The 14,596-nt window shown below is 37.7% G+C and overlaps 1 protein-coding gene and 1 long non-coding RNA gene across 2 annotated transcripts in view; both read left to right on the top strand.

The window, feature by feature from the left end:
* The window catches only part of LOC136359509 (uncharacterized), a 515,416-nt gene that overhangs the window by 133,192 nt on the left and 367,628 nt on the right, over positions 1–14,596 (top strand). The window lies entirely within an intron of this gene.
* The window catches only part of LOC136359807 (spermatogenesis-associated protein 7 homolog), a 35,803-nt gene continuing 22,227 nt past the window's right edge, over positions 1,021–14,596 (top strand). Inside the window, exons 1-3 of the mRNA XM_066316747.1 lie at positions 1,021–1,081; positions 4,901–4,993; positions 7,874–7,921. Coding sequence (XP_066172844.1) covers positions 1,021–1,081; positions 4,901–4,993; positions 7,874–7,921 — 202 coding nt within the window. The remainder of the gene's footprint in view (positions 1,082–4,900; positions 4,994–7,873; positions 7,922–14,596) is intronic.

The following is a 14,596-nucleotide window of genomic DNA, read 5'->3' as shown; positions in this document are numbered from 1 at the left end:
ATTACTGTTAAAATTATTGCTGGAACTTCTGCATGTAGACAAATAGTTTCACTAAGATGGAAGTAAGTTAAAAATGAGGACTGAAGTTTAATATGCAAATCCGTGATCAGATTTGCAAATTAAGGTACCAGCTTTTCCTTGATTTTAGTGGGATTTTGGAACATGATTGGGTTGAAAACCATACCACTGGACAGGTAGGAACTGAAATCTTCTGGATTTCCTATGAGTCTCTGTCAGTCTGACTCCTGTGAATTATGTAGCTTTGGAAATTGAGACTTGGCCCTTTCAGCTGTAAATTTTACCTATTACCTGTAAAATTTACCCTGTTACTTGTCTGAGATAAATTCGTCTGTCAGCAGTGCCATATTTCTTCATAAAATAGGTGGAATTCTGTGTATGGGGAATTTGTCTTCTTGCAACCTGCCCTTAGATCAAATTGAGTGGTGACTTGTTTGCTTTCTTTGCTGTGTTGGGTCTGGCTTTTCTAGGTCTGGCTTTTCTAGGTCTGGCTTCTGTAATGTGAGCCTATACTATTTTGTGGAGTATCTTTAGAAAACCTTCAGTGCTTTGCTTTTTTTCCCACTGCTTCCCTTGGGCACATGCAGCACATTAACAGACTGAGCTGCTCCTTCTTTTGCCTCGAAGATGTTTAGCAGAGATATCTTTCAGATTGCAAAATATGTGACCTTTGCACAATGCCATGGCTCATTTTTGTGGCCTGTAGAAAATTGCCCTGCTAATGCTGTTGTAACAGAGAATTTTCTCTCAAAGTATCTGGTCTAAAGGGTCCTATTATAACTGAGAAGCATTAAACTGAACAGAGGAAATCTGGCAAGGAAAGTAAATTCCAAAGTTCCAGCCTTTCCATACCTGTATCTGTTGTAATGTGGCATTCTGGCCAGGAGATGATTCTTCAGTAATTCCCATAAGGACCTGCAGAAAGATAATCATAATTCTTTAATGTTTTCATTAATATATAACCAATCTATTTTCCTTCCCTGCCAAGGGTCCCAGATAACCATGGTGCCCACATACTCCTTGATGGGACCTTTCAGAGGACACATGAGTCTCAAAAGTAGCCGTAAGTATTCACATAATTAATTAATTGAAAAATGACTAAGTGCTCCAATTTTGGAATAACAGTTTAAATGTTATGACACTATTAAAAATACATATTTTATAATTGAAACAATGTAAAATAGACAAGTCCTTCTAGTATCTGCTCTATATCTCACTGTCTTAATTTAGATAAACAGCATTCCTGTTTAGGATCTTTGCCAAGCACCTGTGGAAGAGCTGCAGGAAAGCTGTTCTGCCTTAAACTTCCCTTCTCAGAAATGCTGTTCCACTGTACCTTCTCCTAGTCCACATTCCCAGTTGCATGAATTAGCAGTGGTATAAACCCTTTTTACTATAGCAGCTCTGCAATTTTATTAGTCTTTAAAGAGTAAAATAATTGACATGTTATAGAGAACAGACTTTTACCCCAGTAAGAGGCAAAAAGCAGTGACTGAATCAGCAGTGTGGTGAGAAGCAAAGTCACCTCTTGTATTTTTCAAAAGCATTTTTTTGGTTTTCAGCTACATAGAAAAGACATGTTTTATCACTGTCATTGTGTATCAGTCAAACTTTAATACTGCTAGGACTGGATTTATGGTATGACATTATACCTCTAGACATGATATATTCTCCAGACATGATCTGCAGAGGCAATCTCTTGCAATTCAATCCGTGGAAAATAGGCAAATTAGTCATGAGGAAACTAGGTAAATTAGTCATCACACAAGTACACATTCAGGACTATAATAAATTGCTAAGAAAGTCATTATAAAGTTGCAAATAAAAAAGAGTCGCTGTTGAGAGGGTTGTCACTGTTCTTTATTATTCTTGGGTCTTGGTTTCCTGGAGATCTTTCCTTGTGTGTAGAAGCAAGAGGTAAATGTATTGGAAGCACAATAGCCCTCATAGTTTGGAAGGATTCTCAAAAGAAGGCAACTTTCTGTAGATAGATCTGTGCTCATATATAGAAAGTGTTGAAACTCTGAAACATTGAAAACTTGGATCAGGCAATTTGCTGAATGTTGCAGCAAATGAGATCTGTGTAAGGCAGCAGAAAATACAGAACTTGGATTCTGTTCAAAAATGGGCTAAAGAACATTGCCTGTCCTTACAGCACACAAAAGGGCCATTTCAATTTGACTTGACGTGTGTTTGTACCGTCAACAGAGCTTCTTAACAGGGCTACTTAAAATTCCCAGTAGATTTCTATTTCCCATTTCCTTCAATTTGAAGTTGCTCAAAGAAAACATAAGAAAAAGTTGTTTGAAAAAAGTGTAAACTTTCCAATGAGCTCAAATAAGATGGCCCTCTGTAATGGTGGGAAATACTTCGTTGGACATCTCCTAAGTCTCCCCATTTCATTGTTTTTACCCTTAAAGCCTTTTCTTTGAGAAAGGGATGTGCTTTCTCATGTCCTCTATACAGAAAATTGAAACACAAAAACACAGAATAACTTGCCAAAGTTCAACAGAAAGGCTCTGGCAAAGAAGGGAATTTGCTTTTTTTTCCTTTCCTTACATAGGAATAACCACAATGTTGCTTATTGCACAATGTCAGTAATTTTCTGGGCACAGCATAGAGTTAGATTTTATGAAAGACAAAAATTAGATTAAACTACCAGTGCCTTGTATATCTTTAGCATTTCAAATTTGGGGTGGTTATTCATTTAGAGAAGAATGTTCTTTTTATAAATGGATTTTCCTCCCTTTTAAATCTTTGGATATTTTTTAGATTATCACTTTGTTCTTCTGCCATGCTTTTTCATTGCATATATTGAAATCAGCTTGTCACTGCCAATCAGGGAAAGATTTGGGGCATTTACCAAAATACATTTTTTTTTCCTCTTAGTGACAAGAGCCTCTAGCTGCTATGATTTAGGGCTTTGCCATTCCTTGAACTCAGGAGAGCCACCTCACTTTAAACCAACTAGAGATGGTGCTGGATGTTATGGAAGAACTTGTTCCAGTTGTTTTTGCCAGCAGAAAGTTACAGCACAACTGGCAAAATTATTAAAAAAAAATATTTTTAGAAGATTTTGAGTGAACAACTACAGGTCTCAAGCACATAAGAGCTTTGAAAAAGAACAGTAGTAATTTAACTATTTAATTTCTTTATTATGGCATTGAGTGCTTTCCCTGAATAAAATTGGACACGTAAATATTCATGATTAGAAAGTTTGTCAGCTTTGTGTTTGTCTGCTTCAGATACCAGATTCCATTGTGGTACTGTTCCATTGTGTACTATTCATGCTCAATTTAATTGAGATGAGGTAAACGCGGTTTGCTCAGAATACTGCACCAGCTTCTCCATTCTTCATAGCAAACATCGAGTCACCATTTCTGCTGGTGTCTCTGCACCTGCCTGTGTGCTGCTGGAAGCACCCTGGCTGTGCCTGTGTGTTCCATGCACAATCAGAGTGGGTGGTCCTGGAGCTGAACAGCACCTTCACTCAGCTGGTAGTGTTGGGATGTGCTGCTGCTCCTGGACCAGCTGTTGAAATCAAGTCTTTCATATTAGTGCTCTTCTGGCAGACTTAGAGTCACTTGCAGGAATACATCAGTGAATAATACTAAGTGAAGCAACAAATCCAGCATCAGGTGTTCTGTCCTGCTCTTTCTTATGGTGCTTGTTCAGAAAATGACACCATAAATTGAATGTATTTAAGCTCCTTGGCAGTGAAAAGCAGTTTGTATCACTGGCTCACTTTGGTAGGCAAGAGATAAGAAAAAGCAACACAGCAAGGATGCAGCCAAACTGAGATTAGAAGGATTGATTCCCAGACTCTCAACCCAAGTCTCTTATTCTTTCAAAACATAATAAAAACTATGAAACAAGGTTATTAGCTTAAATTGTATATTGGGGATGTGAACAATGAAACAATAATTTATTTTGTTGGCTCAGAAAACCAAATCTGGATAGGGTTGGATGGGCTGATTATCTCAGTGTCAGGGTCATTCTGAGTCTTTGGATGGAAAGTCAGGCACATAAGGCTTCTGATCTCCAGTACTCTGTTGATTTTTTAATACTATGTGCTAGTAACTTTCCATCTACAAATCCTGTCTGTTAGGAATTAGAGGGTTTTGAGAAAGAAATAATATTTGTGTTTGGAAGCAAATTGAAAGAAAACGATCTATCTTAGCCACACCGACAGGTTAAAAATTACAGTGAGTAAATGCTTATCTGCTTCTCAACTTCTTTTTCTGGTTTAATGAACTTAGGTCACATCCAATTTTTTCTGAATTTGGTAACTCTGGCAAATTAGAGATTCAGAGGGGTGTCAGGGTCCGTCTGCGTGTAACACAATTCAGTTTCATGATCTGGCTCCTCTTCTGGCCCTGCTTCTGTCTTTGACTGTATCCAGTCCATTTACCAAACTACCGTGTTCAAGTTAGGTCTGGTATCCCCAAGAGGTGAGATATTAATATTCATTTTTCAGTACTTCATAATATTATCTAATAACACTATTAGCATTAATAATAGTATTAATGTTATTTAATACTCTCTAGTATTAAATCTTTCAGAAGGCAAATGCTTTAAATTATATCAGATATTAAACAGTGAGATCCTCTGTTATTCTCCAGAGTTTAACAATATCAGAGGCTCATGTATTTATTATTGCAAACCATAATTCTCAGGTACTCAAAAACATTAAAACTGGGAATAATCTGCCACTTATTTATGTTACATTCTGTGCTATTCTTACTTTTTGAAATAAATGAATGAATACTTACTAGATGTTATTGCAAGCAAGAGAGGATAAATATTACAGTATTTTCAGAACTATTATTACCTGAGGCATTTCTTATCCCACTGAATAAAGTCAGGTTTTTTCCACTCACAGCTTTCTCTTCTGGACCCTCCTGCAAGCTCTCCAATCAATACATCATTCAAGACCACATGGCTGCTCATTTCAAGAAATTGATGTCTGCCAAAGGTGCGTACAGTCTTTAATTGTGACAATATCTGTGTAGGTAAAAGGTGAAATCAGAGTCAAGGATATGTTGGTTGCCCCTATTTTTGGCTGGCTGCTGAATTTCTTCCCCTTTCTTTCCTCCCTCTCTCTGTCACTAACTCAACAGGAGTAGGAGGATTTAAAAATGAGACATAAAATGATGTGCCCTAAGAGATATGTAGAACACTCAATTGGAACTGTAACCTTGTCTTAGGAGAAGATTAGGAGAATTCCAACTGTTGAAAGACGTAAAGTCTATGGAGAGACTCTGTTCCATGAAATGACAAGTTCATGTGAGGAAGAGGAATGTTATCTAATTTCCTTGTGTAATTTTACTTGTAGTATCTGTTTGGTTGTATACAGCAGTGGACTAACAGGAAAGATAAAATGAGAACTAAGGCAAGTATTTGTTTAATTGGGAGGAACTACTGAAGAGTAACAGTGGGGTTGCAGCTTTTGGTGTTTAGAAAATTACAGTATCAGTCTTAAGTAACCCAGAGGGAAGTTCCACTAACGGCATGTAGTCATGTTTGTGAGGGCTCTTCAAATGCCCTCCCTCCTGCAAATAGCCATAAATGACTAGAAGGAAAATTCAGAATTTTTAAAAAATGCCCTCTATCAATTGTCTGGAGCTGTACAAACTTCCAGGTGCTCCAGCTGCAGATGAAACAGGTGGAGTTGAATGGTCATAGCTGTAATTAGGTTCCTGCAAAACTTCTAGTCCTTGGGCTCCAAAGGCTTTCTGACCAAAAAATCCACTGACCACATGCAGTGAGCTTAATAATAACACAGAACTGCTGAACAATAGATGAGATTGCTGCTGTAGGGGATTTTGCCAGGAGACCAATCCTTTAGTCAATTTGCTGTGCCAAAAGCTTTATCTTAAACTACTTTGCTCAAAAGCAGTGCATCTTTTCATTGTAGTGTCAGAATCACTCTTTGAAAGTTTCATGACCTCCACCATGCTACAGTTTATGACCGTCCCACTTATATTAGGAGCTGGAAGCTGGATTGCTGCTGTGTATTTTCCTACTCAAGCCAATTTTGCTTTTTCATGGCTAATGTCACAGAAACAGGGAACTCTAGGAACTGTACAGTTCGTATCCTAGAGCTTTACTTATAAATATACAGAAGCATCAGGACTAATTAAGAGCAGCAAACACTGTCATAGATAAGCAAAATTTTATTCTCAACTGGTAAAGTCTAAATGAGGGAGTGGAGGTCAAAAAATAAAAGGAAAGTAACAGGTATTTTGCAGTCTTTTTGTCAAGTACATTCTTATAGCTCAGAAGAAACGACACAAAAATATTCTTAGTATAAAAGGAGCCAAGTGCTTTGTTCCCAAGCAGGTTTCATTTTTTTTTTTCAAATGTCAGTCTTGCTCCTCTGCAGCAAAATTCAGTCAATCTGGAAAGAGCTTTTCACAGTAGGTGCTAATCAAAACTTTCAGTGGCTGAAATTTCTAATTCTTAGGTGTTTCACGATCTGAATTTACAGTTCTCAAAAGTTAGATTTGGAACCCTTAATCTTAAAATACTTATTTTTCTCATTATAGTGCTTCATCATTCACACAGGTTTTCCTTGTAAAGCTAATTTTTGCATACATATCAAAAACTGCAATATTGCAAGGATATCAAGGTTCTCTTCTGTACATACCTGGTGCTGTGAAATGCTGAATTGCCACCTGTTCTGTACAGCTTTACGAGAGACTATAGAATTTCGTGCCTCTGAAAAATCTGGTCATGATATAAAGGCCTTCTCCAGTATCCTTCCAAACATTCTCCAATCTTTTTTGAAATGCATCTGCTTTTTTAAATTACAACTTCTTTGGCCAGCCTTGCATGTCCAAAACTTTGGAGCACTTGTAAAAACTACAGTATGTTTTGACATTTAGCAGCAATCACAAAAGTAAAAGATGGAAATTAAGTAAGTGTCCTTCAAATGCAACTGGAATATTGAGCTTTTACTTCCACAGTCAAAAATACTATTTTCTCATATACCTCAATTCTATCCAGGGGTATGCAATCTGACATGGAGCTCCATTACCATCCTTGACATCTCCTGTGTGGACACAGGACTTAATGAAGGCTGAGGAGTGCTTGATTCCTCAAAGCTTACCCCATTTAATCTTTTACAACTAAAACCACATCACCACATAACAGAAAATGTGGTGTGCAAAACTGTCTGTAATTGAGTAATGAAATAGCTCCTTTTGCTAGGAAGATGATGAGAAACTGATGATCTTGAGCCTCGGGACATCTTGAATCCCATCTTGGAGCATCAGTTGGCAGTTTCCTCTCTCTGACAGCAGCTGCATACTCATTCATGAAATATAAACTTTCTGGGTAGCAGTACATGCCAATACAAATTTAGTACAGCTTTTCTTAAATTGTAAATTAAAATGAAGGTTAATAAATGTAGCCGTACTGGCTCTAGTTTCTACACCTAAGTAGACATGGCTGAAAGCCACAAAAATCAGATCCAGATTTGATACTGAACCAGTATCAGCACTGCTGAGGCACTTATCTTACGCTTTTATGTGGATAGAGACAAGGAGTTAAATTCTCAAATGGCATCATTGCAGTTCTGGCTGCATTCACCACATTTGAACTATGCCAGGTTTTGAGAACTGGCCAAGGACAAAGATAATTGAAGAAAATTGTGTTCATCAGCAGGGAAAAAATGGGATTTGGTGGTCAGTAGATCTGCCTTATTAATAATGCAAATATTACGCAGTCTAGTACTATATTCACATAGGGAATTCAACACCTTAGGATTATCACTTTAATCTCTACCCATTTTGCAATGATTATTTGTGATGTTAGTGTTTCATTGGACTGAACCTACTTTTTGTTAATACAGCTGCTGTTGATTCATCTGCACCAAAGAGTTTGCATACCAGTGTTAAATGTGAGTAGTTTTATTTTGGTTTGTTTTGAAAATAGGTCTGCCCCCATTTGTTTGGTTTGGAAACACTTGTCTTCTTTTATGATAAAGGTGTTCTGAAAAGGCATATGTGTGCCGAAAATATGCATTGTCAGGGTTAAGATAACAGTATCTGGTATCTAATCTAGTATCTAACTTAACTGTCTCCAGCACTTGGTTCCTGTTTGCACAGATACAAGCTAACCTGCAGAGCGTGGGACTTGCTGAAACACCTACTGCAAACAAGGCTCTTGGAGTGATAATTTGCTTTAGTTTTCCAGTCCAAATTCAGGCCACCAGCCCTTTGAATTCCTTGCTATTCCACGCTATATTTTTCATTTCCCTAGCGGCTCCGTGTGTCTCTGGACATCGGGCTGAAACAGGTTTTGAGGAATAAATGGGGATTTGGTAAGAGAACGCTGCACTGCGCCTTAACGCCACCTCTTGGCTGAAGCCTGCAGGACCCGATGTCGAGGCAGAGTCTCACTTGCCCTTCCGTTTTTGATAGGAAGGAAGATTGATGAGAAGGAACCCCTTCATACCTTTCCCTGGAAACACAGCCTTCACTCTGGAATGTGTTTGGTTTCCCTCATTCACCAGGTTGTGAGGCATATACTTCCTATCTCTATTCTATCTTATCTCTCTCTGGTAGTTACATACAAGGCAGCACACATACTTCCTACACAGACACTTCCTGCTGTAGAATGAAATTCAAAAAGCTGGGAAAATGGAATCTCCTGGTTTTCCACAGTGCATGCATAGTGGGAACCGTGTATCTGAGACCTGCAGAGGGCCATTGCTCTGAGCAGGGCATAACATACTCAGAAGCAAAGATAGCTTGGAGGCAATGGTGAGATACAGTTGTTTCAGAAGATGTACACAAGTCAAGAAGGCAAACATAACCCTTGCCTGCAAAGAGTCAGAAAAATGCATCATATGAGATCCTCATTAGACAAGAGCAAGAGAACAAGTTCAAGATCATAACACACTACAATCAAAACTTCCTTAACTTTGTTTTTCAACTCCTCATGCTCCATGGCGTTTTCTCCTTTTTTTTTTTTTTTTCTTTTCTGAGCTGTCTTTTATATAATAATTTTAAGATTAGTATTTTGTATTAATCACTTTAATAGTGATTAAACAGTGCTGTAATAATAGAAAGAAATGCCATGGAAAGTTTTCTGAGAACATTAGTTTGACAGAGAATGGTCCTGACATAGAAGTGCATGAGGAATAGAATCTCACTTCCTCAAGAATATCAAGAGGACACAGAATTTGTTCAGCTGGGTTTGCCACAGTAACATGTGATCCTAGATGATGTATCAGAGGAAAAAATTATCTGTGTTTCTTAAAATTCTTTCTTTAGAAGAGACTCATCTTACATAGCTAGGCAGAATGAATTTGCTTTGTGCAGTTTTTCGTAAATTTAGAAGTCCACGCAGAAGAGTACAAGCTGCCTGTTGTTCATAGGAACCATAACATGATACTCCCAATGAGAGAAAGTGAGTGCCCAATATAACTTTTGTCAGTAGCCTACTGGGGAAATGCAACTCACCCATGTCATTTAATATTTGTCTTCACTAAAAGATACTATATATGAGCTAAGTCGTTTTTCTGACAGATTAGCTCCAGAAATGTCTTCCTTGGCAAAAGAAATTTTATCTCTCATAGAATAAAACTCAAAATTTAGAAGTCACCATGAAAATGTGCATCAGAACTTCTGTGTTCTGAAGTGTTAAGTAGGGCAGTAGCACAGTGGAGGTACAGTTGTGATGTTGGGGTTGATGTGCAAATCATTTGAGCAGTATAAAATGACATTATGCCTACAAAAATAGGTTTCTGTTTATTATTTGCATAATCAAATATAATTTGCATAAACAAAATAAATTAAGTCTGTTTTGCCAGCCTACTAGAAAATGAAAGGACAAAACTAATTTTCTACTTGGTACAAGATTACAGCATTTTTTTTCTTTTCACGTACAATTTTCTCCCACAACTATCTCCCACTATTACTTTTGTTAGTTACTAAATGTGGAGTGCTTTTAAAACCTTGACATTTATTAGAACTTTGACAGGTACACATTCTGAAGCCATATCTTTTCTTACCTGTTCTCAATCCATACACTCAGTTAGGTATAGCCTTGTTTTCCAAATGTGTGAACTGTGTTGGATTTTTCCAAATGTGTGATCTGTGTTGGATACCACACATTTCAGTGGTAGGCTGAAAAGAAAATTCAGGTCACTTGGTAGTGATGGAGACATACAAAAACCTGTAAAACTAATGAGAAAGACTGAAACAGCTACAAAGATTAGTTCTGAGAAGTCAGAAGAAAATACAGAGTGTAACACTTTGTCTCATCTTAAGAATAAATGCACAGCAGATAAAACACTGTAAAGAATTTGCTAAGATTTCTTATAATAAACTGCACCATTTCACAAGGCATCTCTAGTGTTGCACTGCAGATTCAGAATTGTACAGACAAAGTGTGAGAATGTGCAGTGGATAGGACTTTCTCCTGAATGCAAATATCTTGGAATTTCAGTTCTAGGCTTTAGAAAGACACTGTTTTAAATTTGTTGCTTCATTGGCCTTTCTGCACTTCTAGATTTCATGAAGTTACTAATGTTGCAGTGGATAAGAGTGCTATTGAATAAGCTGATTTTTTTTCACATAAAAATTCTTTTTATGACCTTTAAGTACAGTTTGTAAAGAATACCAAGTGCCAACTTTCATCAATTTGTGAGAATTGAATCGAATCAAATTGAATTGAATAGAATCTAATCAAATCGAATAGAATGTTCACCTGGAAGTGACCAATAATGATCATCCAATAATGACCAATTAGGCCTGATCAAAAGTTAAAACCTGTTTATAAGAGATTGTTCAAATGCCTCTTAAACACTGATGAGCTTGGGACATCAACCACCTCTCTGGGAAGCCTTTTCCAGTGTTCAACCACTCTCTTGAGAAAGAAATGCTTCTTGATGTTCAGTCTGAACCTCCTCTGGCAAAGCTTTGAACCATTCTCACATTTGTATCGCTGGATGAAAGAGTAGTGAAACGATGGTGAAATAGTTGTGTCTCTTTAATGTCAAATTAACATTTGAAATCCTCCTGAAATTGCACAAATTATGACAAAGGTTAAGGAGAAACAGTTAAGACAAGCTTCCTGAGCTGTCACTTCTCTCCAACACAGAGCTGGCTTTGTTTTAACTGTAAAACTGCATCTCCAGTGTTCTTATGCTAAAAACCATGGGCTATTTTTTGGCTTCCCTTAAAGAATAGAAAAACATGTGTCTGTCCCATGCCTTAAGAAAGTTATATTAGCAGCAGAGATCAGGGATATGAGAGATACAGTTCATCATCACAAGTGTTCTTATGGAGATAAAATTATACAGAGGTGTTTTAAGAGTCATGAGAACAGCATGATTTATGAAAGTACTGTGAAAACAGGAATTCCTTGGCCATTCCAAGTGTCTGTGTAGGAGGATGTTTACATTTCTTACTCTCAGCAGAAGGCATTCTTCCTAGAAAGAACATCTAATGAGTATGGAAAGAGGATAAGGTGTGCTGCTGAAGGCACCAGTGACTAGGTTTCAGAAGAGTGTCTCAGGGATCAAAAAGGAGAATTCATCTTCCAACAGACATGTGAAAGTTCTGGGGGAAAAAATGTTATGAGGCATTGTTTCTATCTGAACAAAGTAGAAAAGTCAGTGTAATTTTGTTTGAAATCAGTGATTTATTTATTTATACAGCACTGAGGCCAAGACTTAAACTTAGCTGTGGCATCCAGAAGGTCCTTTAAATTTCTCAGTTGTTAGGGATTAATAATTAACAATTAATATTAAGCAGTTGAATCACATTTTTTGAGTTTGAAAGCATAAGACAGCTCTAGAAGTCTCTTCTAACCATTATTTCCATGTTTCAATGATGTTCTGCCCCAGACTTGAAAAGCCCAAGTTTGAGTAAGATCTCCTGAGGCTGATCAGCTCAGTAAGGGGAGCAGAAACCTTGGCTGATGTACATATGATGCTTTCCCCAGACGAGCTGGCAGAAAACTAGGAAAAAACACTCATGAAAGATTAATCAAAGCATCCATAGACAGGAGATCCATAAAGGTAACCCACAACTCTACAGGAGAATGAGTCACTCAAATCATTAGTTAATCCTGCAGTTCTGGAAACTTCTTACTAAAGCTCAGCCCTTTGACTCCACCAAGTCCATTAATACAGGGAAGTACAGTGGTCCAAGGCACCCTACCCAAATTCTCTTCCTACTCTCTCACTCCAGGAACGAGAGTGTGTCCTCTCTCATTCATGAGAACTGCTCTCCTGAATTTTTTGGTCCTACTTTTGCAGTATCTGCTCTGCTTCCATTATCAGAGCATTGGGTTATCAGTCCAGCAAAACACACACACCAGCATGGTGAAGCTGTGCTAGGAAGTGGTGAGGTCACTCTACAAAAGCTAAAGAATCTCCTGAAGAAAGACCCAAGGTAAATCTGCCTCTCTGAGCACACTTTTAGGTGTCTATAACCTTGGTCTTAACACAAAGCCATTCCTTCTCCTCTCTGTTGAGCTGCAATTTGATCACCAAGTAAAGGTTAACTACCAACAATGGCAAGATGAGTTTTTCAGACCACTGTATGTTTATGTATTACACAATTCCCTGGGATTTTAAGAGTACAGGATATACATTTACCCAAAAGGAATTACAAGTAATATTTTATGTAAGTACATGAAGCCATGTGACTGTTTCTTGTTCACCTTTTGGGAAGTGTTGATCGTTTAATTGCTTCATATGCCATGACTCATTTTTATAAATTTGAAACCCAAACACACAAACAAATGTGTGCAGAAACATATGCTTTAGTAACTGGAAAAAGGAATAATAGCTTTCTTTAAGAGGAATTTTATTTTTTCATGTACCAGCAGAGTATTTAAGTGATTAGATGGGGCACATATTGGTCTTTTTATAATCTGTGTTTTTCCCCTTATAATTCTCTGCATGAGACAGACATTAGTCAAAATAACAATTTCCGTTCAGGTTTTAGCCAGCTGGAAATGAAGTTGGTTTGTGATTTTCAAGCCCATAACACCTGTGAAAAAGAACAAGCTGTTTTTCCTGACAGTTCAAAGACATACAAAATCCCAGAATTTTCTCCACAGTTTCTGTGAACAGAGTATATAGTCAATTATATAAACATAATTTTATTCTTATAGATGAGGAATCTTAGTTGTCATGAATCCTGGGCAATTGAACAAATCATTTGCAATCAGTGAAAATTAATGTGTTTATATAGGCAAACCAGTGACCTGGTTTTTAATAAAAAGTTTTGTAGTCTGTAAAAAATAAACGCTTATACCACCCTCACAAGAGAGCTGCAATAAAGGGACCATCAAATGTATGACTACTGCGTCATTCAGCTGTTATACATGATTAAACAACTTGTCTAGTTCATAAATTCTTGTCGTGTTACAAATCCTACACTACGCAGACAGCTCTATTTGGGATCTGAGTTTCTTCACAGTACCACTGGACGTTTCAAGATCATCCTCTGGGAGTATCTGCCCAAAATGATGCACCAGCTGGAGCAGAGTAGATGAGGGTTATCATCCTCATTTACAGGGAACAAATTAAGACACCAGAGATTAATTAACATACCTGTGATCACTCTGGAGCTGGGAATTATGGGACAGTTTTCCAAGTCTTACTATAGTGCTTTAATCACCAAACCATCCTTCCCATCAATTTAAGAGTTTGTGCTGTCGAAAGGGGTATTTTTAAAAAGGAAAGAAGAGTAGTGGGAGCTCCTGGAGGATGTAGAGAACAGGAGTCTTGTCCCAACCATTGTGCACTGACTTTGCCTTTTGCTGCCAAAGGAGAAAGTAGCAATCAGTCAGTACTTTAAACGGGAGTGAAGCATCTTGAAACATCTCTTGTACACCACATTCTGGAATTCTTTACTTACAGTCACTAAAAGATTAAAAAAACCCACTTTCCTTACATAAGTAAAACAAATGTCAAAACTTGTCTTTGCTCAAATAAGGGAAGAGAGTGTGTTCTCTCCTAATTTTGGTGAGATCTACACAGGAATTGTGTCATGTGTAAACTCTGTTGAGAGCCATGAATGTGTTAGTAGAGCAGAACAAGTCAGAGCACATGTGGGTTATGGCCAAAGTTTTCAAGCAATTCAGAAATGCTGGAAAGGGTGGTCTGTTGTGCAGAGCTGATTATTTTACCTTCCTCCTGGGGAAATTCCTGTTAATGTCAACATGAACACTCACAGTAGTAAAAGGTGCAGATTTTGGCACATGCTTAGAAAACAATGTGGCAAAGAGCACCATGCAGTGCCACTTAAAAGTGCTTCCTTGCTTTATATGGTGTTACAGGGATGTTTCCTCCACTTTCAAATTGTTATCCACTCACCTGATAGCATTGCATAATTTAAATACTGCTGATAACAAATCATGCTGAACCAAACCTTGGGGCTTAAAAAACACCCATGTCCTGTAGCTTAGTGTGCCAACATAGGTTTCTATGTAAGCCGTTTTTTAAACGGCTAACATAGAAAAGAGCTTCTGAAATCAAATCTAAGTAAGCATTTGAGCCTCACTTACCAGTGGTTTCTGTTGAAGAAATGGTCTTTGCCCTAAAATGCCA

This window comes from Sylvia atricapilla, chromosome 3, assembly GCF_009819655.1.
Source record: "Sylvia atricapilla isolate bSylAtr1 chromosome 3, bSylAtr1.pri, whole genome shotgun sequence".
Lineage (NCBI taxonomy): Eukaryota > Metazoa > Chordata > Aves > Passeriformes > Sylviidae > Sylvia > Sylvia atricapilla.
This window is presented reverse-complemented; position numbering and strand designations above follow the sequence as displayed.